The 24,251-nt window shown below is 35.6% G+C and overlaps 1 protein-coding gene across 1 annotated transcript; it reads right to left on the bottom strand.

Moving 5' to 3' along the window:
* Positions 1-271: 271 nt before the first annotated feature.
* Positions 272-23,474, bottom strand: LOC130623009 (uncharacterized). The gene is made up of 9 exons (XM_057438512.1): positions 23,203-23,474; positions 5,366-19,293; positions 4,608-4,652; positions 4,104-4,145; positions 3,820-3,870; positions 3,655-3,696; positions 3,251-3,339; positions 1,974-2,930; positions 272-847 (listed from the first exon to the last, which is right to left on the bottom strand). Exons 1-9 carry the CDS (start codon positions 23,256-23,258, stop codon positions 572-574), a joined length of 15,486 nt encoding a protein of 5,161 aa, XP_057294495.1. The 5' UTR covers positions 23,259-23,474; the 3' UTR covers positions 272-571.
* Between the last annotated feature and the right edge of the window lie 777 nt (positions 23,475-24,251).

Genomic DNA, 24,251 nt, shown 5'->3' with positions numbered 1-24,251 from the left:
ACATTTAGGAACTTTCTATACTCAATCAATTAAGTGTGAAAAAACTTCCTTTTTTCGAATCAATTGTTCATCAAGAATATATGTTGTCTAAGAACGGTTGTTACATTTTGTATGGTCACGTTAAAAAATTAAAAACAGGCATCTTTATATCTTTGTTTTATCTAAATGTTTAAGAAAAGTTATTACCGCCCCTGTTGGTTAACCTTCCATGTCAAGAATCAATTCAAATCTTTCAAGTAGCATGTGTCTACAGTGAGAAAAAAGAACTGAAAAAGAAAAAGGTTAATATGTTATATTAATACTCAAGTTATATTTACATTATTAAAAATTAACAAATTATGTACAAAATCAGGGCCAGCAAACCCACGGTAAAACAATGCCCTTGAATAATATCGTCATCGAAGCTTTAGCTTAGATGGTCTCTCTAATATTTACAAAAACTTCAACGAAGCTTACAAAAGTTTAATGCTCTTCTTTAGCTCTTGTATTAAAGCCCTTTTTTCGGCATTTATTGTTTGTTCTTGCATGTTGAGAGCAGCTTTTAATTATTTCTTCATCGTAACGGTTTTCCTTAAACATGAGAATCTTCGTCGTAATATCTTTCAACACGTCTTGTTGTAATGTTTCGAGATTCTCTATTTTGCAGTTCACGCATCTCTTTAGATAGACTCTCTCGCAAAGCTCTGTTTGAGTGACCACTACTTCGGCTTCTCGAGTTAAACGCAGGACCTCGGCCCAAGGGACTTAAAGATCTTTCTCTTAAGAAAGTTTCATGGCGATCACTTGTACGTTTCGATTTCCCGCTGCTGATTAGGTTTTTTCGATAAAGTTTCGGGGAAAAGAATATCTAAAAAAGAAAACGGAACAATTAAATTGTTTCTCGATGACATAAATACGAAAAAAGCTTTTTAATGAAGTTATTCAAACTATCGATGAAGATCTAGTAAAAGTATTTGGTCACTGCTTCCGCAAGATGCTCAATAAAAAATTGATGTATAAATTTAAGAATCAATTTGGGTTGAATAAGTACTTTCTCGATATTAAACAGAGAGGTCATATGCAATACAATTTAATAAGCCATTTCAACTTTTTGCCTACCGCAGTATGAAATTCTAAATAAACTTTATTAATTTTTAAGGAGTATTGTTGAAAAAAATGTATATCTATATAATAATACGCCAGATCTGTGTGTCTGTAACAGGCAAAGTGGATATGTTCATTTTCCATTGATCTTACCGAAATTTTCTTTGAAGTAACCGAAAAATGCATGTCTAATAAGTTAAATTTTCTGACGTTACGGCGCGACGTTAATAACACTACTTTAACGTCAATATCCTATATTAAATTAACGAAGCCATTACAGTGCACTTAGAACTTTGAGGCCAAATAACTTGGAAACGAGGTGGTGACGTCAATGATTTTTCACTGCGTATGTAATTAGGGACCACCTGGAACCAATTTGGGTAAGTTTCCCAAAACCTAGGTCCCCAATTACGTCATCAAAAAACCTTCAAACCTTAATATCTCTGCAGCAGTTTATCAAAAAGATCCTATACATTTTCTTGATTAGTTTCAAGATCTATACGAGGAAGGCAACAGATATATAAATTTCTACCAAAAAATTTTTTTTAGGTTTTGACGGTCCATTGCTGACTTCAGCAAAATTTTTAAACCCTTATATCTCATTAACCGCTCATCAAAAGCACATGATCATATACATTTTCTTGATCAGCGCTTTAAGGTCTACACAATAGATGCAACGTGAAAACAAGCTTCTGAATTATTTTTTTCTGGATAGGTTGCTGACGTCATCAAAATTCAAATAAGGCTTCTTTTTCATTTTTATACTGCCTCAGTGGATTTTTTCACGGGCCTTATCGACTAGTTTCTAAGAATTAGCGATGAACATTGGCTTCTCTTTCTTTGGTTTGAGTATGGAGGTGAGAAAACAGATAGATAACAGATAACATTACCTCTTCAGAAACACCAGAGTCTGTCGTGCTCTCAGAATAACCAGCATTATTCTTTCCTCTTCCACTCTCTTTTGTCAATACTGTACGAACATCATTGTTACCGCTTAAAAATATACTCGAAGGGTCAAAGTCTTCTTTCGCTAATTTATAACTCGGTTCTCGATGACTTTTTAAATCATAAAAGCCCTTTTCAAAACGATCACGTGATCTTCCTCTTCTGTGTTTGTTCTCTGCCATGTCTTCAACTCTTAATACAACAGGCTTGGAAGCATGTCGCCTTACAGGAGATATTGAGATTCGACGGCGTACTGGCGATACAGAATACAGTCTTTGTTTACGTCGGGGCGATTTCGACTTTTTGCTCAGGGTTGAAATTCTTCTGCCATGCCGCGCGGATCTCCTAACATGAATTGCACCGTCCTCGCTTTTATTCCTGCTATGTTTTCTGGCACGATCGTCCATGTGGAAAACTATTGGCTCATCGATAAGAGCGTCAGTATATCGATAATGTTTCGATCTTTGTTTTATTGGCCTTAATGAAACACGCCTGACTGGTTCAGACCTTTTTCGTTCAATGTTTATTATATGAGATCTTTCCGGCGATCTTACGCGCTTGTAGTCTTCGATAATTTGTACGTTTCGAGGCCTTCTGTCGGCATACCTTTCAACATACATTTTGCGGTCGGTCGATAATCTATACGGTTGAGATGAATAATTTTGGCTTCTCTCGGTAACTTTCATATTAGTTTGCCGCGTATTAACATCTCGGCTGTCACGATAAGATTCAGTTTTTATCTGCTGTGGAATTTGTGGCAAAATCGCAGTGGAACTGTCCATTTCGGAAAAGTTAAAATCTGGTTCCTCTTCGACGACTCTTGTTGCTACAGGTTGGATGGAGGATTCCGCCACGCTGCGACGGGGTTCTTTCAGGAAATCCATTTCAGGTACTGACTCATCCTGTGACATTGGATAAAATAGAGAAAAAGGAATAAAAGGCATGGACTGAAGTTGAGAACAGGTAAACAAAAAAGCGAAAGAAAGATTTGCATGGAAAAGATAACAAATTACATCGTGCAAAAACACATGGTGCCTTACATGTGCCTTTTTGGTGAACATTCTCAGATTGCTAAACTGTTTGGTATCACAATTTATGGCTTTTAGTAAGAGGTGCAGCCAGCTTATAAAGTTTATTTATTTACTGAATATGTCTGCTAATTGCAGCTAGCCGCAAGAGGGCAACATGTTAAGTATAAGTTAATTTTTTGTAAATAAGTTACCTGTGCGACGGGTGCAGCTAACGGAATCTCCTCTTCAACTCCAGAATCTGGCGCAGGGCTTGCCACATCTCGTGGCAGGGCAGCAACGCCTAATGTGTGATGTCAGTTTATTGAAAATCAAGAAATGAAAAACGTTTTTCCCGATAAGGAATTTTGTTTGATTCCTTAGCATTACAACAACCTTAGCACGGAAAATGGGACACCTGCTTTAGTTAGAGTTAGTATTAAAAAGTATAAAATAAGAGAAGAAATAAGAACGAAATAAGAATAGTTAAGCTGAGTATTTGAGACAACTTAATTTCATCTCACAACTTCTGATTTGTTTGAAAGAGGAAACAGTATTTTTATGTCTTTTTAAAACACTATATAATCGTAGCTATTTTTTCTTTTTTATGGAAATTTACCTCCGTCAACTGAGTCGTCATCTCCTGGCACAGGCATCGTTTCTACAATAGAAAAGAAATATTCTAAAAATTGTATCGCATGCTGTTACTTGATGTCTGATAACATATGCATATGCACGTAAATGGGGTCAAAACAACTTAGAATAAATTGAACAAGTCACTCACGTGCTTGTGGATTTGGCGGATCTTCTTTATCTCTTGGCATTGCAGCAACACCTGAATAAAATAAAGATCAAGAAATGATGTCAAATGTTAAATGTTACAATTTTTAATCGATTCTGGATTTATCTTTGTCTTGTTCGACATAAGATTTTTTTATTGAAATTCCTGTAATGTTTTGTTGCTTAAAAATGAATCTGAAGTTGCCTCAGATGAATTTGTTGAAGTTTAAATGAGTATGGAAGCACAGGGACTACAAATAAAATAAGATGAAAAAAAATATTTCTGACCTCCAGTGACAGAATCGTCATCTTTTTCAACCGGCATGGCTTCTACAAAAAATAGGGCATTAAATTAGTGGTGTGCATTAAATGACCTGTGAAGTGACCATGGTGAACGGAATGTTATTTGAGGACTGGACACATAGAAATTGGTAACAAGAGTTCTCTTTTTAATTAATGCATTTTTAATAATAAATTAAGGCATCTTCCTTCGTGTATATCTGATAGCATATATCGAAGAAAAATTTAAAATATCGTGCAGACAAGAGTGTTACTTATTCATGTAATCCCGTATCAAGAAGATGGGCGCTTAACCACACGGGGGTGTATTTAAATACTGAGCGTCTAATGGGTCATTTTTTCCTTTTTTGCTATTACGTATAAATCATGAATGATTGAACTACTATATTACCAATGAAAGATTATAAAGGATAAAAAGATATAAAAACAATACATCCATGTACAATATGATATTGAGAACAAAATAGCGAGATACATGAGAAATTTTCTTACGTGCAGCTGGGCTGGGCGAGTCATCTCTAGGAAGAACTGCAACTCCTGAAAAGTAGGAAAAAGATTTGATAAACTTCTCTTTGTGTCTGTCAATGTTTCTTTATTGGCCGCTATAATTTTTAGGGTTAGATATTTTTATTTGTGCGTTTTCACTTTTCATTTTTCCATTTTTTTGTTTGTTTGTTTTTGTTTGTTCGTCCCATACTTTGAAGGAACCTAATTTTTTTTTCTATATCCTGTATCTCCTTATCTTTCAAAGACATATGAACGTATAGAATTACCAGTTTTTAATCTTTCGTGATATTCTGGTGTAAATGTAATTTTGTGCAAATGCATGTTTTATAGTTATTTTATAATTTTAGTACTATAAGTTTCCCATGAGACTTACTATAAACAAAGGGGTAATTTGTCAATATTATATATTTTTCAGTTAAAAATCGATATTTAGTAAACAAGTAACGGCCAGCAGTAAGTTATGATAGATTTTCATCAAAATCGTGTTTTTGAGTAAATAAACTGCTCCAAAGTGTCTTAACATGCTAGAACTCTTGGTACTCGGTATTATAACGGATTTCTTATCACAAAACAGGCGCAATAGCGAAAACGAGGTCCACTTTTCCCGCCATGTCGAGTCAGCGCATACGTGCATATAAAGTTACAGGTATTTCAAATTAAAAGATAAAATTATATCGAAAACAGAATTATTCGCCATAACGCTAGTAAAATTTAACTTTCATACAAATCTTAGCAAAAGCTACCTCCAGAGACATCGTTTGGATCATCTTCAGCGAAAGATGCGTATTTCCCAGATGGAATGCAACATTTTGTGCAAATGGAACAGCAATCACAAGGACCACAGCAAGTTGGGCAGAATGTTGGACAATATCGGCGACAACACAACCATATCAACCAGGCCAATAAAAACAACAACGCTAATGCCAACAGCAACCAAAGAAACCACCAATCAAAATCATTATCGCTTCCAAGTATAGCAAAAGCCGCTGGCCCTACTACACAAGCGCCACGTTTCTCATCCCGAACGCTAACTACCTCGTACTCCGGTTGCATATAGGAAATAAAATTAGGATTTGTTTGGTTGTTGTCGCGAACAAATCTTTCTTGTAGATTCTTCACAGTGCTGTTCGAGCAATTTCCGCCGCTCACATTGCGGTAACTCCATGCTATTTCTGTAAAGTTTGTAGCAGTGCTATTATAAACAGTGATGTACTCAACCATAATATCGGTTTTATTATATCCACCACTGTAATCGGCTATTTTGTAGATGAGTCGGTCGATGTCAGAACAGTTAGACATTAGATCTCCTTGCCTTTTGTACAGTACCATAAAAAATACGTATTGAAGATCAGCTGGATACGTTTCAATGTCTATTGTTGATACCACCTTTTTAGAAACTTCATTCAGACAGCTATCTCTAGCAAGAATATTATACTCATATGGATAATTTTTCTTCGTTCCAAGTCGAAGGTCTTTAAATGCTTGATTTGTTAATATCCCGCAAACCTTCTGCTTTTGCGAATCCATCTGAATCCAGAAGTTTCTTGCGAATTCTTGATTTTGCATGTTACGTAGATACAAAGTGAGGTTCCTTGTCCATCCATCTTCAGCATCGTAAAACGCGTTTTGTGGAACAACGTTACCATAGCATCGACCTACAGGTATAAGATTGTTTGGTATTGGAGTCATAGCAACGGGATTTCCATTTTCAAGGCAATTGCCTTTCTTTTCGTCTGTCCATGACTTGAAAACATAATTAGGCTGCATAATACTTCTAATGGTATTCGTTTCAAGCATTAATTGTTTATATTCTCGGGTTCTGTTGCAAGGACATGTGGCTTTAGGAAATTGACAAAACGTCCATTTGAATGTAAAATCTCTGGATGATGTTGAATCTCTTGTGAAAGAAACATCATTGATATTTTCCTTATTGAAGTAATTTCTCAATATTGCCATTAGACTAATTTCTTGGTCAATGCTCTTCTGGATACTGGCAACGCTAGTTGCAGATAAAGACAACAGGTAATTTAAAGCTGGAATTTCCCCTATGATTGTAATAACAACATTTGTAAAGGAATACGCGCCGGAACTATCTGTTGCCTTTAGTTTGTAAGTGTAACTGGTTTTTACGCTTTCAATAGATTCTCCTGTTCTTGCGTATCCATAGATCAGTTGATTTTCCTGATCAAATTGCACCCATTCTGAAGCTGGTAACGGATCTAGGCTAGTCATAAGCAACTCAAGTTTTAAATTTCTTGTATTTCCGTCCTTTGTGCTTGAAAAAACATCTATTGGTACCTGGAAGTTCATCTTTTGGCAAAATCTTGTTCTCAGTTGGACTACATAGTTTGCAGTTGGAGAGATAAGAGTAGGTTGGCATGTTGATAAACGATTTTCCACGACGTTTTGAAGCACCAAATTTGGTTGAAAACAAGTTTTTATTTCATCACTAAGAACAAATGAGTAGGAGAAAGTGTTGGAATTAATTTTGTCTATTTTATTGACGTCACAAGGATCAGTACGTATGGCGCAATCACTCCATTTGTATTCCATGTAACCGTTAAACATTAAAAATGATTCTGATCGAATAGTGTTCGAGACCATATCGTAACATTTCTTCAGCGTCTCTTGAATATTCCATATTTCATAAGAATAAGGGAGCGAATTTTGTTTTTGAAGGCGCATTGTTAAGGAATACCTTGAGGTTTCTTGCTGACCAGAAAGGTCAACTGTTAACTCTGTATTTGCGGTCTGACCACACGAGTCTGTCGCTGTTATCAAGTATTTATAAGTGCCGGGCCTTGTGCTCATTTGTGGAAACATGTATATAGAGTTTTGATACATGTAAACCCAGTTACTTAGTGGAGGTACTTGACTGTTACCTTGAGACTTCATAGAATACGTTAATGCTTTCTCATCAGAAAACGTGTTATCTGGAACTTTGTATTTCCTTCCAGAACAATACGTAACATAAGCAGTTGGTATAGGTTCCCTTATTTGTGGTGGTAAATCAACTGAGTAGGTGTAACTAATTGATGCTGAAGTGATAACAACACGTCCACCGGAAGTTGTTTGAACGTATGAAGCAAAATTTGGGCTTACAGAGCCATCTGTTTGTTTAATTTTACCTTCAAGCAATTTTAATTGGGCATCTTGTGATGCGCACATGTATCTGTTGACAGTACAGTTAGAAATTTGCATTACAAAATTTTCTGCTATTCCACTTCTCTTGAAAGAATAACTTTGATACTCCGATATGGAATTGTCACCGATATAAGTAGAAACAAACTGCATGACGCTTTCTTGTATTTTGACATAACTAGTAGTAGCAGGATAGGAACTTCTGAAGGAGACGTCCAACTTCACGAAATTATCCACTCTTCTTTGAAGTTTGACAAAGAGAGTACTGAACGATGTCTTTTGGTTACGGTCACTCACGTATAACATGTACCTCCATCCAGATGCTGGTGTCGTCATTATGATACCATTATTCGGTATTGCTTGAATTTCTTTTTGTAAAGAATTAAACTGTATCCAAGAGGATCGTGATATCGCACTGCCGTCCATATTTCTTAGTTCAACGTTCAGATTGTTCAAATAACCATCGGTAGAGTCATATGCAAACGTATTTGGTAGCTTATGCTTGTAAACCCCACAAGCTGGTATAGTGATGTTATACGTAGCGTTAACAATCGGCGGGTCGTCCGTACACATTGTAGTCAGGGATGATACAGTGTACGTTGGACTGAAGAGGTTAGAATATTGTAAATTGACAGCGTTGTTTTGAAAAAGTTTTGAATTTACATTTTGAACATTGTCATCGCCACATGGGAGTGAGCAGTTGTACCAAGATAGCACAAAGCTGACAGGATTATTGCTGACTCTTGTAAAACTAATATGTTGTAGTGTTTTAGCGCCTCCGATATACCTTTGTGTTAAACCCCAAGCGAAGGATATATAAGAGACATCTGATTGGACTTGGTTGCTGTTACCGGTTAAAGACAACGTGTACTTTTGACCAATGGATGGAATTCTGTTCACCACGGTAAGTTGTAATCGTTGAAGATCTCCCACAACAATGTTATTTCTTTTGATACGAATGAAGAATTCGTAGTAAGGAATATTGATCATATCCATAGTGGGTAATGCAACAATTCTGTACGGCTGCGACAATAGATTTACCCATGAATTCAGTGGAACAATTGTTCCATCAGTTGTTAAAAGTTCGACCGTTAAGGAGTCAACGAGCGGATTATACATATCTCTAAGAAATATTATATTTTCCGAGCACAGTGCAAAGTTTTGTTTGTATGGAGTTACGGGAGGATCGTCTTCATTTACACAAGCATTGTTTACAAATTGGTCTGATTGCATTTCTGTGGTTAGCTCATACACTGAGAACTTGTTTAATAACCAAGCTTGTAGACTTTGAGTTTTTTGCTGGATATACATTGTGTTTACATAATTGAGAGGACTACATTGATAGCAATAAGCAACCTTAGCGTTAATGACGTTTCCAACATTAACAAATGACTGTATGTAAAAACCTTCTTGCATGGACTGAAATAGAGTGTATGATTCTAGCTGGTTAATTAAGGACAGTTTGTAGTCAACGTCATAAGTAGGAGGTGGAACAATCCGGAATGATATCGTTAATGATGAAAATTCAATTGTCCATGGTTGGCTTGGTAAAACCACTGTAAATCTTGCTGTTGCAGACTGTCCATCTTGATTGGTCGCTCGAAGTAAAAATTTGTAGCCACCAACAGGTTGATTCAGAACCACAGATTCCTCAATAAGACCATAAACTATTTGGCTGTCATTCAATTTAATCCAAGTTGATTTTGGCAATTCTTGATTATCTGCGGTTAGCAAATTTAATTTTAAAGCTCTTGTATTGCCGTAACGTGGATCTGTAAATGTGTCAGTTGGGACAATATAAGTGAATTTCCCACACCTTCGCTCGAGTGTGACTAACAGGTCTTTATTGGCAAAAGGCGGCGGAGAAGGTGTACTTGTACATCCGACCGATGATGAAAAACTTCTGAAGACAAAATCAGGAGCAAGGTAAGATCTGAAAGATGGTTTGATTCCAACTATTGTGGTGCCGGTTATAACAAAGTATTGTCCTAAAACTTTCATCACTTCTTGAAGATATACCGAATTCCCATTCCCTGGATTATTAACTAATTGAAACCATGTACAATTTGAAAACGTTAGTGACATAACGTTGTTAGATCTCATAAAGTTCATCACAAGATAGGAATTTATACCAATGTTTGATGTTGAAAACGCGGAAATTTTCTCAAGCAGTTTCCTGATGATGGTAACATCAATCATGCCTTTATCCATTGTGTCGTCGAATTTCAACGTAACTTGGCAGACTTTATTATTACTTTTACTAATGGCAGAGTAACCATCAAACTGAAAATTGATCGATGATAATACTGAATTTCCAGAAGCAGGATGAGTAGCTTTCATTTTGTAATTTTGTGTTGCCAGTACTTGATTCCAAATTGGGATTCCATAAAAGGATTGACTTATGATATCATATTGTATCCAAGACGATCTCGGAATTGTTGCCAAGTCCTGCTGCAGCATGGTAGTCAGGAACGACTTTGTGTTTCTGCCAGTGGAATCCCTGAAGCATTGAGATGATAATGGCTTTGTGAACCAACCACATGTCAACAGCTGGATGCTTGGACAATTTTCAGGTGTTATTGTTTCGTTGTTATTAGTTACACAAGTAGGTGCGCTTACATATGCATAATTGACGTCAAATTGCGGTCTCAGCGCTTGTATTAGTTGAAAATTAGGAATAGTTTGGTATTTAGTAACTTGAAATTTATTGAATATCACATTGAGAGTGTTTTCATTACATGGTAAATTGCACCGCACGAATTGAATAAATGAATCTTTGTTGAAGTTTTTAACAAACACTTGTACTTTTGTATCTGATGGATCAATATACGTTGCTATCTTACTGCTGATTTCAGCAAGCACATAAGCTGCAGGATTAGTATCGGTTATATAACTTCTAAATCCAATTGTAAAGATATTATTAGACAATACTCCTTGCTGGATAACAAAGGCAATTAGCGGTAGTGTTGCGCTTCTTCCTGAGCTGTCAGTGCACCTGATCAAATATCGAAATCCATTCTGCGGAGCAGATAACATTATGCTTTCTGAAACCATTCCGTAAATATACTTTCTTCCACTCGTGTCTGTATTGATTTGAAGCCACTCCAACTGGGATACGATTTGTCCATTGGTGTAAGTAAGTGCAATTTGCATGCTTCTTATATCTCCATCTTTATTATCAATAAAGAGATTATTTGGCAATATATGTTTATTTAGTTCACATGGCTTTAAATATATTTTGTAATCATCCGTATTGGTCGGATAAGGATCTGTTTCAATGCACTGATAACTTACAGTTAGTGTTTTGATAGTAAACATCTCTTGCATAGCGCTGCGGAAATTAGAATTTATTTGTTGTGTGTTTGTGTCAAGCAGCTTGGAGAATATAAGGGTAATCGCTCCCCGATCTTTTTCAGCAAGTCCTTTATTTGCTTCCTCCTGGGTGTTATACACGAACGAACAATTACTCCATTTGATTTGATAATCTCCGTTGATTAATTGGTAAAAATCTAAAACCTTGATCATCACATTTGCATCGCCATAGTACTTCTGGAGAGTTTTTGCAAAAATCCATATTACATCGATATCAGCTGTGTCAGATGTGACATATTTATATTGAAAACTCATTGTGATTGGACAGTCAGCTGTATATGGTGTTTTGTCAAAATCAACTTTTACTGACGTCGTTAAAGATAGTCCTCCACTGTTTGTAGCTCTTAACACAAAAGAGGGGGATGAAACTTGAGAGGATTTAGATGCAATATTTACTGCGTAAATTTCAAGTTTAGCTGTATTGATTTGTATCCAAGAAGCTTTCGGTAGTTTTGAACCATTAGATGCGTATAACTGCACCTTTAAGTTTTTAACATCACCATTCGCATTGTCATAAAATATTGCTCTAGTAACTTGATAGGAAAAGAGAGAACAATATTGCGGTTGGAGAGGTGGGATTGGATTGGAGTTGAGCGGTGGTGAGTTTGGCGGGTTGCAGGTGGACGTGTAATACACTCGATAAATTGTTAAATCGCTGAGAAAAGAATTAACAAATTGAGAAGGCAATACACCAGAATCTGTCAATAAAGCTTTCGTTTTTGACATGACGCTTGATGAGCAAGTTTGGTATTCACAAGTTGTCCAAGTTAATCTTCTAAAATTCGTATAGCCATGGGTTATATCATACATTTTAATTAAAACTGCTGGGTTGGAGGTTATTTGATAATATGATTTAATTCTCTCAGAGGCATACATACTTTCGTAGGTTAATGATCGTGTCGCAGGACCATTGTATTTCATCTCAAACGTGATTTCAAATGGTGACAATTGATTTGGATTTTGTTGAAATTTCTCAAGAATTACTTTTAATGAAGCTGTTTGTGCACTTTTATCCTTAGCCTTCAAAAAAAACGTGTAAGAACCAGGTACTAACGCTCTCACATTGTCGTTGCACACAGCAATGATTGATTGTGACTGGGTGTCAATGTTAACCCAGGTGTTAAGCGGAACTGGGGTTGCACCATCACTTAAATACATAGATAATTGCAAAGACGATGTGCCACCATCTTCGAAATCATAAAAAAGTGTTGGCGCGAGATTGCGTTGATTATAGCCGCAACTGGAAAGAGTAATTTTGATTTGATTGGTATTCGGATCGGCAATGGGAGGTAGGTCCTGACATCTTTTACTAAACTGGGTTGTTACGCTTTCAACCGTATAACCACTCCCAAATGCCGTGTAGAAAGATGACACGATTGTTTTTCGATCATTTAAGAATAACTTCATTAAGATTTTTGTGATCAAGGAAGAGTAATCTACTGCAACATTTGTTGCAGACGTTTGATAGGTTGATGAACAGTAGGTCCAATACAACTGGAATTTAGTACTGCTAAGTTCTATATAATTTGAAATTGCAATCTCTCCCACAGATGTCAATTGAAAGAAAACTTTCAACTTTTCTGCTACATATCGCATCCTCTCCACTTTGTTGGATGTGGCTGTCGTCAATAAATCGAGTTTAATTTGACATTCTTGAGCTATTTCGTACTGGCCAGTAGCTTGTATGTTAACTGTTGTCTCAGCAGGAAGCTGTGAGCTATCCACAGCTTTCAATCTGTAACGAAATCCATTAATATTTGCAAGTGCGTCTGATGCTGTTATCATTGCATATATGGTCTGAGTTTGGCTGTTAAATTGTATCCAGGAATTACGAAGAATTGCCTGACCAGAAGATGATAACAGGTTTAACGTCAGCTTTCTTGTATTTCCATCTTGGGGATCGTAGAATGTATCTTCTGGAATTAAATATTGGTAGTAACCACACATGGGTACAAGTAAAGTGGGAATTGGTTTTACAACTCTTGGAGGAGTTGGTACCACGCCTGAGCATGGAAATAATTTCTCTGTTAGAACAAACCTCATATTGTATTGCGGAAGCATTGCTGCTTGAAAAGCCGTGTTGGGGAAGTTGTTTGAGTTGATAAAGCGGTTTCGAAGTTGTGTTAACGATGCCAGATCACAGGGATTGTATGAAATTGAACAGTTGCCATACTTAAAAGTTCTTGTTGTTGATGTCGTTGAGAAAGAATATGATATTAACCCAACCTGATTTCTTTGTGCAGTTAAATGGTTGGACAACTTCTGTGAAAAAGCCAGTAACTCCAGAATCCTATTGCCAACGTTTAAGACGGTATATTGAAATTGGAATAGATACTTGGGTTCGGCAGGAACTTGTATTATAATAGGTACATCAATAAAAGCTGACAAGCCTGTCTTATCAGTTGCTGTAAGCTTAAGGTTGTATGGCGATGCTTGGTACGCCACTGCTTCTGCTCTAGTAGGAAACGCCCTGACTGTTTGCGACGTGGTGTCATAGTATATCCAGTGAGGGAGTGGTTGGTTGGTTGATTTCGTAAGTTTTGTATCTAAATTCCTTGTGTTACCATCTTCTGGGTCAGTAAACATATTGGATGGAACTAACATATTCATTCCTCCACATTGATTAATAGTTAGTGTCCAAGTTGTTCTTGATGGAATAGGTGGTGAAATAGGACCTCTGCAAGTTGCATGAGTTTCCATTGAAACATCATTTAGAACATAGCGTGGAGATAGCGCATTAACAAACTCGGTGACAAAGTTATTACCAACCTTCATATTCATGAAGAAAATATTTGCAGCGTTTCTATCACAATAGTCAGGCAAGCTGCAGGAACTCCATGCAAAACGGATTCGGTTATTTTGCAATAACTCAATGTTGATAGCATTCGTATAGTTAGCATTTAGAAAGTTGTTGATGTATTTAGTCAAATAGTAACGTTCTATGAAAGCTTGTCGGAGAGACGTTTTTGATGTGACATCAAGAATGATTTTATAAAATGTTTGATGTTTTTTGCCTGCAATGTTTATTTTCCATGTTGCATCAACGAACGCTTGTTGACTGTCAAATGCTCTTATTGTTATCATGTAGCCGTTAGTGCCACTACCCATTACTACATCGTTGTTTACTGTTGCTAAGATATCTTTATTAATGGTATTGTATATCCAGGTAGTGTCCAAGTTGATAGCCAAGCCGTTAACGTAAATTATGACGTAACTTAACGTAAAACCATCCTCGGCATCTTTGAAGGTTTGCGGAGCTAGTTTGTAACTAAAAGCAGAGCAAGAGTTCAAAGTTACAGTTGGTATGGGAAGAAACTGTGTTGGTGGTTCGTTCGGCTTTTTACATGGACCAATCCTTTGTTCAGCAATCGACAACAGTTGTATGTTTGGTAAAAGAGTTTGCGAATAGGCGAGATGAAACGTGCCAGTCGATGAAAATAATTTTTGTTGAAGTGTTTTTATGTTATTGTTATCGCAAGGGTTATATCCAATTAAACAACTGGTTGCTTTTATGGAAAACGTTGTTGAAAATGGCGATGGTCTCATGACATCAATTATGTGAATATTACTACCCGTTTGATATCCAAAATATGAACTGGATTTTAATTGAAATTCTGCTATAATGTCGGTGATAGGCGTCAGATTCTGTTGTTTTAACCAAGTACCAGTGATTTGAAACGAGTAGCTGTAATTCGGCGCACCAGTGGTGATATCAATGTGGACGTTTGTAGTGACATATAGACCACGTTTGTTTGTTGCCTTGAGCAAGTAGGAATACCGCTTTGGAAATAATACACTAGTAAAGGCTGTATCGTAAGGATTAACACGTATGGTCTGCGTCTGCTCATTAAAATAAACAAAAGAATTGAGATTTATGTTTGTGTTGTCCAAATTTAACATAACCAGGGAGAGACTTCTTGTATTGCCATCTAACACATCTGAAAATGTATTTGCAGGTACAAGATATTCAATGTAATTACAAAACGAAGTTGTCAGTGGCGAAATTTGGGTCATAACTACTGGTGGTTTCCGTTCAGAATCACATATACCATCGTAGAAAAACGACAATTTAGAGATTGTAAATGTTGACAATGCTAATACAAATGCTGGATGAACGATATTGTTTGACGAAAACAATTTAGAAAGCATGTAATTGATTTTTTCGTTTTCACAATTGGTGGATGATATTGTTCTATTGCTCCACACGACAGATAATGTTGTTAAAAAGTTATTTGTCGCTGAATGAAACAAAACTGTTCCTATTGCCACGTTGTCTTGAAAGTATGAAGTTATCCTTGTTCGTAATTGATTATAAATCGTAACAAAACTCGAGCCAACTGTCGTAAACTGCATGCTTATGTAGTGACTTGTCGGAATAGTTGAATAGTTGATAACGATGTGTAGCTGCTGGGAAGCGCTTTTACGATTGCTATCATAGGCATACAAATTTAATGTTAGTCTCGATGACGCTAACGATTCAGCAACAGCTTTTGTTGCTACAATAGTGATTGTTTGACTAACAGAGTTAAATGACACCCAAAAGTTTGATGACAAAGCAGTACCACTTATTGTTCGTAGCTCCAACTGAAGTTTCCGCGTGTTTCCTTCTTCCTTGTCGAAAAAAGTGTTTTCCGGAACTTGGATGATGTAAGTCTTATATATCTCAACATATAATGGACCCCAAGTGTTTACAAGTTTTGGTGCTTCATCAACTGCGCATGGACCAGATAGGCTGTCAGTTATAAAGACTTTGGTAAATTCAGGCAATAAGTTGTTTTCAAAGGACTGTCTCCACGAGCCATCAGAATTTTTTAATTTATTTTTATACCTGTTCATTTCGACAACATTGCATGGCGAATATGGTATCGTGCAATTTCCAAATTCGAAAATAGTTGTACCATCTGCTGTTTTTCTTTGACGTATTGCTTCAAATCCCTTGCCATTGTCACCGAAATAATTGCCCATTTTTTCTGCAAACCTGATGAATGAATTCACGTTGGTGTCAACGAATGATAGACGCGCTTGAAACTCAACTTTATAATCCGTCTGTATGGCATTGCCGTTTATATTAAACGTGACTATTTGCGTCGTATTCAATCCAGATCTGTCCGTGGCAGTCAATCGTAACCTTTGCACTCTTTGAAAGTTATTGTTAAACATAGACTGATGCAGAAGTGTAGTTACCTCCTGCTTCGATGCATCAAAAGATATCCACGAAAAGGAAGGCATCGCATTTCCACTGGCATCAGTCAATGTCAGCCTTAAATTTCCTGTATTTCCATCTTCAAGATCAATGAAGGCATTCTGTGGAATTGCGTATTTCATAAGACCACAAAAGGATATCTGAATTGTAGGTATTTGATATGATATTGTTGGAGGGTTTAAACCACAAGCTCCAGATCCAATGTCTGTTACGCTTTTAATAGTAAAATAAGTGAATCTTTTTGTTACTTCTTGTTTTAAACTTGTGGTACCAGTCACGAATAATTTGCTTTTTATTTCATTAATGATATCAAAGTTGCAACTGCGGACTGGCAAATTACACGGTGTCCACACCAAAGTTGCAATACCATTATTACCCGACACACTTGTGACTTGATAACTCCTTATACACATTTGCCGCTGGTACTTTGCACCTAATATAGACCAAAGGTCTGTGAACATTGTGATTAATTGATAAGCATAAGATGAAGCAGCTATATTGTATACTTCCATGACGTATGTTATTCTGTAAAAGTTCGATACAGCTCCTGTTGGTTGCATTATATATTCTGTGCTCACTCCAAGTCCTCCGCTATCTTCCGCTCTGAGCACATATTTCAGTATGGTATTTCCACTGAGCAAGTTAAACGTAGCGTCCATTGGGACTGCGTATACAGTAAAATTTGCCTGATCATAATAAATCCATGAGGACAATGCTAGATTAAAGTTGGACGAGATGGATTTGAAAGTGATGAGTAAATTTTTTGTGCCGCCATCTTCTTCGTCAAAGAACAGGTCATCGGATAAAGTAGCTTGGAAGTAATTTCCCCATGATATTGAATGAGGACCAGCTTCTTCAGGAAGTTTTGCGACGTTAATAGCAGGTGGAACATTCTTTGGGCAACCTGAGACGCTGTTTATATCCAAAACATTAAAGTTCGGTTTCATTGCATTTATTAGTAAAGGACTTGGCTTAACACCGTCAAACAGTAAAGCATTAGCTACTGCAATGCTTTTTGTGTCGCAAGGTGTTACTCTGAAGCTGGTGTTATAATATATCACCTCCATTCTTCTTTCGTTTACAAATGAGATAACCTCCTGTACGAGTAACTGATTTCTGTTCGAGTTACGAAAATAGACATACATTCTGTTTAAAAATCCAAACAACACCGAAGCCATGGATTGATAAAAGCTGCTGTACTCGATCCTTACTTTGTATCTGTAGCTGAACGCGGGAGGGTCGATATTACTTGTAACAGTGAAGCTGTCATCGATGTAATTTCCAATACTGTTTGTAATTCTTAACGTGAAAGTATACGTCCGTCCCTTTACAATGCTTTTTATGATAGGAACACCATAGATTGTTCTTGTTGTGCTGTTGACAGTTATCCAGTTGGAAGACGAAAACGCGCTACCAGTTTGAAACATGCTGAATTTCAAGTTAGTGCCATCTCTTGCGTCCACGTAGGCATTTGCTGCAATCACATACTGAAAGAATGTTCCCCATGCAAAGGATATCTGTCCTATTGCGTTATTAATTACTGGCTTCTGACATGTAGCTCCAACTTTGATGTTAATTTGCGCCAGCGGGAAACCGATGTTGTTGATCAAAACGCTTAGTTCATTGTTTGGTTGCCCATTCGATGCGATCATTTTCGACGTGTAAGATGTGCTTAGGTTTATATCGCAGCCTGTTGTGAAAGTTGTTATCGTCCATTTCAAAACAGTGTTTGCCTGCGTGTTTTCAAAACTGTAAACAATAATTGAGGAAGAAGACACAGATAAATACGCTGAGATTGTGGATATAAAGCTGCGTATGAAGGTCGAATACTGAGCAGTGATTACCGAACTTGACAAAAACGTGACGATGTAGTTCTCTTGCATCGATTGGAATTGCCCAATACTTATGCTTATACTTCTGTAGGTTTCGACAAGGAGAGGAGTCAAAGCAACCAAACGAAATGAAAAACTTGTTTGTTGCGAGGCAACAGCGTATGATGCATACCCCTCCAATCTTACACCTTGTGATAAATCATTGCCATTGAGATTAATCCAACTGGTTTTTGTCAATGCTTCACCGGTTGAGGAACGCAATTGGACTGTTAATGACATTGTACTTGCACTTAATGGGGGAAGAAATGCTGTAGAAGGTATTGTTATGGAAAACTGGACACCATACACGACAGAAAATGGAGATAATGAAGCACCGACGCGAGCTGGATCTGCTGATAGATAGCTGCATACGCTACTAAAAATTTCTCCTTCACTGTTGAACTGGTACAACGGCTGAAAAGCGCTGGTATATTCTTGTAGGTAACTTCCAATTGTTTTTGATCTTAAATTCATTATTGTCTGCAACTGGCATTGGTTATACAAGAATGGGGTGATACTCCATGTCATGTCAATTGTGGTCACGCCGTTTGACTTGGTGACCTTTAGTTCCTCCGTGATGAAACTTCTTAGTGCGCTTATGCCTTGGTTTGTTTTCTGAGCGTATTGAAATAAAATATTTTGTATGTCAAACAGGATTTGAACATAATTTCTAACATAGACAATAGAATTAGTTGATGTTAATTTTAAAAGGCGCTTATAGTTCGGTTCTCTTGGTGGCGAGTCAAGTTTGAAGTTATATATCTTACTGCCACTATTCCCATCTTTATCTGTAGCTTTCAGTACATATTCGTACCCAATGGCTGGCTGATTTTGGTAAGTGCTTTTGCTGATAAACCCTACTAAGCTTTTCGTTGTATCATCAAGTTGCACCCAGTTGCTGGCAGGGACTGCGTTACCGTTCATCAGCAACCATTCAAGTCTTAAGCTCTGAAACGAGTCGATGTTATCTCGAAATGTGTAATTTCCCATTAAAAATTGGAATCGATAAACAGTATTTGTCACTGTAATATTGTGGATTGCAAAATCAGGAACTGGAGCATTCTGACAGGCAATCGATGATAGACTAAAAGTACATAAAAAAAACAATGATAAGTTTGCAAGTTGTGTTCTTTTCCTGGTTTCATTACATAACAGTTTAAATGAAATATATTCGAACGCTCATCAAAAACATACTTTCGCGCCATTTACTTATAAGAAACAATGAAAAGAATTTCTTAAACTTTAGTCCATTTAAATGCTTTTATTATCCCATTTTTTTTTTCAGGTCAAAAAAATTATTGATCTGTCTTTTATACTTGGTTTGAATATCCTTGTCTAGGTAAAAAAAATTTCACTACTGCATAAAAGTCTTTTTCTCGAGAATGATTTAACGCAGAAACTGAACGTCACAGAAACGATTTATACATAGACAAGAATTCAGTTTATTTTTCAATCAACAATGGAAAAGGATCTTTCAAAGTTCTAAACATTTGAAAATTATCATGCCTCAGTGACTAGCTTAAAACATAAATACATAAGTTTTGAAATCTCATATAAGAACATGTGTCATAAAAACACCTTTAGAACATCTAACATTGAACTTTGGGAGGAAAAACTTATGCCAGTTTAAAAAGTACCGTAATGCTTTGAATAAAGGCCCGACATTTTTTCTTTTTTTTTTTGGGGGGGGCGTCTAATCGAGGGAGGCGTTTAAAAGAAGAGGGCGTTTATTAAATTTTTTACACTTCGTCTTTTTTGCAGTTTTTAAGAATACGTATAGTATAAACTTTACAATATATCCAGTTCAAAAGCAAAAACAACTTTAAACCTAAGATTTAGAAAAAAAAGATCCATATTTTACCGATGTATCAAATATGAGGGATTGTGTTTAGTTGTATTTATGAAATTTCTATGTTATAATAGCACCATTAAAATTGGCTTTTAATTTAAAGAGCAAAACAATAACAGTTATTGATTTTTTCATATACTTTTTCTATCCCCTCGAATAAACGCCCCCTTATGAGGAAGGGCGTTTTTTTAAAAAATGACTGAAAAGGGGGGCGTCTATAAGAGGAGGCGTTTAATAGAAGGGGGCGTTTATTCGAAGTATTACGGAATATGCTTAATGTTTTTCTATACCCATTTTATCATATGTTACATATTATTTTGAAACGTTAGTAAGCCGAAAAGCTTAAAATAACAATGAAAATGGTGAAGCACAACGCATCAATAGCGTTTTTAACTAAGCATGGCTATCTGTGAAAGATTCTGAGGAAAAATGTGTTGTTGCGTTGTAATATTTCTTCACTTGTTCTCCATATAAGTTTTGTGATATATACCAGTCAGCGTATGGAATGCAAACCAGACCGTAAAGACTAGAATTCTTACTTCGATGACTACATGTATGAGATTATGATGTGTATTATTATCATTATTATTATAACTAATCCAGGAAAAAAATTTCAGCTCTTACTTCTGTTCTACTTAGAGCTAAGCATGAGAATAGGATTGATATCTTAAGCAGTTGTCTAGTTGAGCGATTGCTTTGCTTGCACCACTTTCGTAGCTCAAATGGGAGCTTTAAATGCACTAGGACCCCCTTCACAAGACCCTCGTTGATAGCAGTACCAATGGAAACTGAAGAGGCTATCCTGGGTAAATATTTCAATATTAATAATAAGCTTAACTTATAATTTTAATTTTTCGTCAAACTTATTTGTATTCATATAAGTCACTACGAAATAAGAAAAGTGTTTGTTGATCAACAGTTTTTAGAATAATTGATTCTAATGATTCACCAAAGATCGACAATGTCTGAATACAAAACCGCAGCTAAATTTAAATAGTTATTGTTTGAAAAAACAGCTTAGTAATGACCTCAGTTTCCGTGAAATTACTTCCTAACAAAATTTACGTTGAAAAATGAAAAGAATCGCAAAAAAGTTTGCAAATGTAGCAGATAACATGCTTTTCGAAATTTTGGGTTCATATTTCTTGACATCAGTCTCAAATGTTCTTATATGTGTTATTTTCCAAAAATACGAAATACATGGTCAGATTTACATATATGGACAAAAATTGTTAGAATTTAAAGAAGAAAAAATATGTTGAAGTTATCTTCTAATAAAAAGAAAATGAAAAATTGTTTAGTAGTTTTTAGACTCAACTTATATGTTTTCTTAGCCTGTGGAGAAATCAAGGCTAAGTCCGTTTTTAGTGTTATGTAAATCATGCATTTTAAAATCCTTAAATTCAGAGCTTTAAATGGCTTATTTACCAAAAGGACAATCATCTAAATTTATGGGCAATATTTTCTATTTTCGGCCTGCAGACAATCCCGCTTGTAGTATTCTAATAATCACTTAAGGAACGGTTTACTGATGGAAATTTTGCAACATGAGTTATCTTTCAAATTTAGTTAAATGTCCGCCCGTCCGTCCGTCCGTCTGTCACGCAAAATGGTAGCTTAGCTGCGCAATAGCGAGAAGCACGCAATGCGGTATAAAAAAGACGGGCGAACACGTGGATTTTCCACAGGCTAACGACTAGTCTTTCTTATATTGCTCTTACTTCACATTCTATTACTTGTAAAGAAACTTTTAAGCTTAGGACAGGACAAAAGATTTTTATATGAATCTCACTCTACATCAATTTTTTTAAGAAACTCGAATTTAAGAAACATGGCATGTCAGAAACTTAGGAAACATTTAAGAAAGAATGCAGGACTGTTGGTAGGAAACAAACAAAGAAAACCTAACTTATTCAAAAAAAGAGAAAAAATTTAACTTTACAGATATAAACACGATAATGAATCAAATTATCATAAAGAAAAAAAAGAAAGAAAGAAAGTATTTTAAATGGTAAAAAAGGAGGAAAGATTACCGTACATGTACCATTAAAAAACACAAGTTTAAGAAACACGAAGCTTAAAATTCTTAAAAAATTAAGAAACATAAGTATCATTTCATGCTGAAAGGGTGATTTTTTAAGAATCGTAAACCCTGCCTTGTAAAACCAGTTTCCAAATAAAATGTGTATCATACGAATAAAACTAAATTTCTTAGAAGAAAAAATGTTTTTCTAAATCATTTTAGAAAAACATTTTCTTTTCTAAGAAATTTTTAAAACGTTTATTTTTATGCGAGTACATTTACACTGGCATCAATTGTCTGCCATAGCTGGATGTTCTTATATTTTCACTAAATTTCAGCCTAAAATGTTCTTAATTTGTTTTTATTTGGTGTTTTATTAAACTTTTTGAAGTTAAGACATAACTTTTACCATACTGCTATGCTCCCTAGGTTGTGTCTTGTTGATGACAAGAGGTGAGAAAAACAGGTGAGCTGAGAACTCTCGTAGAGGACAGACAGGAAAAGCTTTTTGTTTTCCTAGCTATCGGCTGAAGATGTGATTTTTAATGATGTTGGGGCTCAATAATAAAGATACCATAGTAAAAACCTCTAAAACTGACAATGAGCTTCTATTTCTTGACAATAAAATGAAAGTCGAGCCTCAGTAAGAAAGTTATAATTTTTTTCTTTCTGTCTATTTAGATATTTTTAACTGTAGGGGTATATGCAGATATTTTCTTATAGATTTCTATTCTTGTTTTATTCTGTGTTTCAAACCTGAAGCTGATGAAATTATAGATCGAAATTTATTGTCCAATTATAAATATACCATTGTCCGTTTATACTTTTGTTAGCTAATTTTGTCCAACACCACAATAAACTGAATTCTTCCACAAAACATACGACACAATCAATAAATAGCGTTTGACGACGTTACGACCGCCAACAGACATTATCAAAACTAAATAACACGCATAGAAAATAAAAACAAATTCAGTATTTTAAATACCTTTTTTCAACCTTTTAACATATCCTTATACCTTTGCAATTTCCTATCCAGTAACAAGGTTGACCACCTTGAAATCTTTAACTCAGATTGCTTAAAATGCAAATGAAGATTTCGCTGAAGCAATTTGACTTACCTGACTGTAAGTAGAATAGCATAAATAATGCTGAATCCATCCCTTATCAACATCATTGGAAAAATCTTATCGTTCGGTATTAAAATTATTTCTCTAACATTTTTATTCTGGTCTGTTTCATTAGCAAGCAATGTCTTTTAAAACATTTCGCGTCAATGAATCAAGAACTTGCAGAAGTATAACTCTGAATTCATTTTCAAGTATTACTCACTGCAATTTACAGGGGGTGCGGGACGGAAATAATTTGTGCAGAGAAGAATATTTATTTAATGTAGAATTATCGTTTATGTAAAATGGATATTTTTTATTTATTTCTATTTTTTGGCGCAAAAACATTATTTACATCATTGGATAACGATATAAAAATAGACTAAGGTCCTAATTTTTAAGAGTAAAATTCACCCCCGGATTTTTTCAAATAACTTTTTCAGCAAAATTTTAGAGTTGAATGGCTGAATCAAAAATGGTAAATGTAAGCTTGATATATAAAACTTTTCATTAAAACTTCATTTAAAAACCCAATACAAAATCTAGCCTGATTCATGCATTTTACATTAATCATTTGATTATTCTGTGAAACTGTGAATTTTTTTTTGCGTCTTTTTATATTTTATCATAATTAATAACCTTTGAAAAAGAAAAGGAAGAAAAAGAAGCAGAGAATAAATAAAAACAAAAACGAGTAGCCAATAAAATATTTTTTTTTTATTTTGTTCAGCTTCAACTTATTATACCACCAGACGAGGAACTAAAAAAAATAAAAATTTTTTACTAACCACAGAGGAAGAATAAAGGGAATCATACTATACTATCAAGGACGTTTTACACACGATAAATAATGGATGATGAAATTTATTTGCGGCGATAAACGTTATATCTATCAATTTGTTTGTGAAACTGTCGCTAAAACAAAAGTAAATTGTCGTTAAGGAAGAGTTTAAAAAGTGAATAAATGTCACTCAAACAAAAAAAATTACAAGCTAAGAGATCATGTAAATAGCTTAGCACTTCGTGAATCAAAAATTGTGTTTTCAAGAAAGGGTTGTAAA

The sequence above is a fragment of the Hydractinia symbiolongicarpus genome, chromosome 13 (genome assembly GCF_029227915.1).
Source record: "Hydractinia symbiolongicarpus strain clone_291-10 chromosome 13, HSymV2.1, whole genome shotgun sequence".
In the NCBI taxonomy this organism is placed as follows: domain Eukaryota; kingdom Metazoa; phylum Cnidaria; class Hydrozoa; order Anthoathecata; family Hydractiniidae; genus Hydractinia; species Hydractinia symbiolongicarpus.
Note: the sequence above shows the minus strand (reverse complement) of the source record. Positions and strands in the feature narration are given on the sequence as shown.

Excerpts from the sequence above, each read along its gene's own strand:
- LOC130623009 (XM_057438512.1), bottom strand. The coding sequence starts at position 23,258 with ATGATGTTGATAAGGGATGGATTCAGCATTATTTATGCTATTCTACTT. Across the intron at positions 4,146-4,607 it reads CTCGCCCAGCCCAGCTGCAC|AAGCCATGCCGGTTGAAAAA; the intron begins GTAAGAAAATTT and ends TATTTTTTGTAG. Across the intron at positions 848-1,973 it reads ACTCTGGTGTTTCTGAAGAG|ATATTCTTTTCCCCGAAACT; the intron begins GTAATGTTATCT and ends TTTCTTTTTTAG.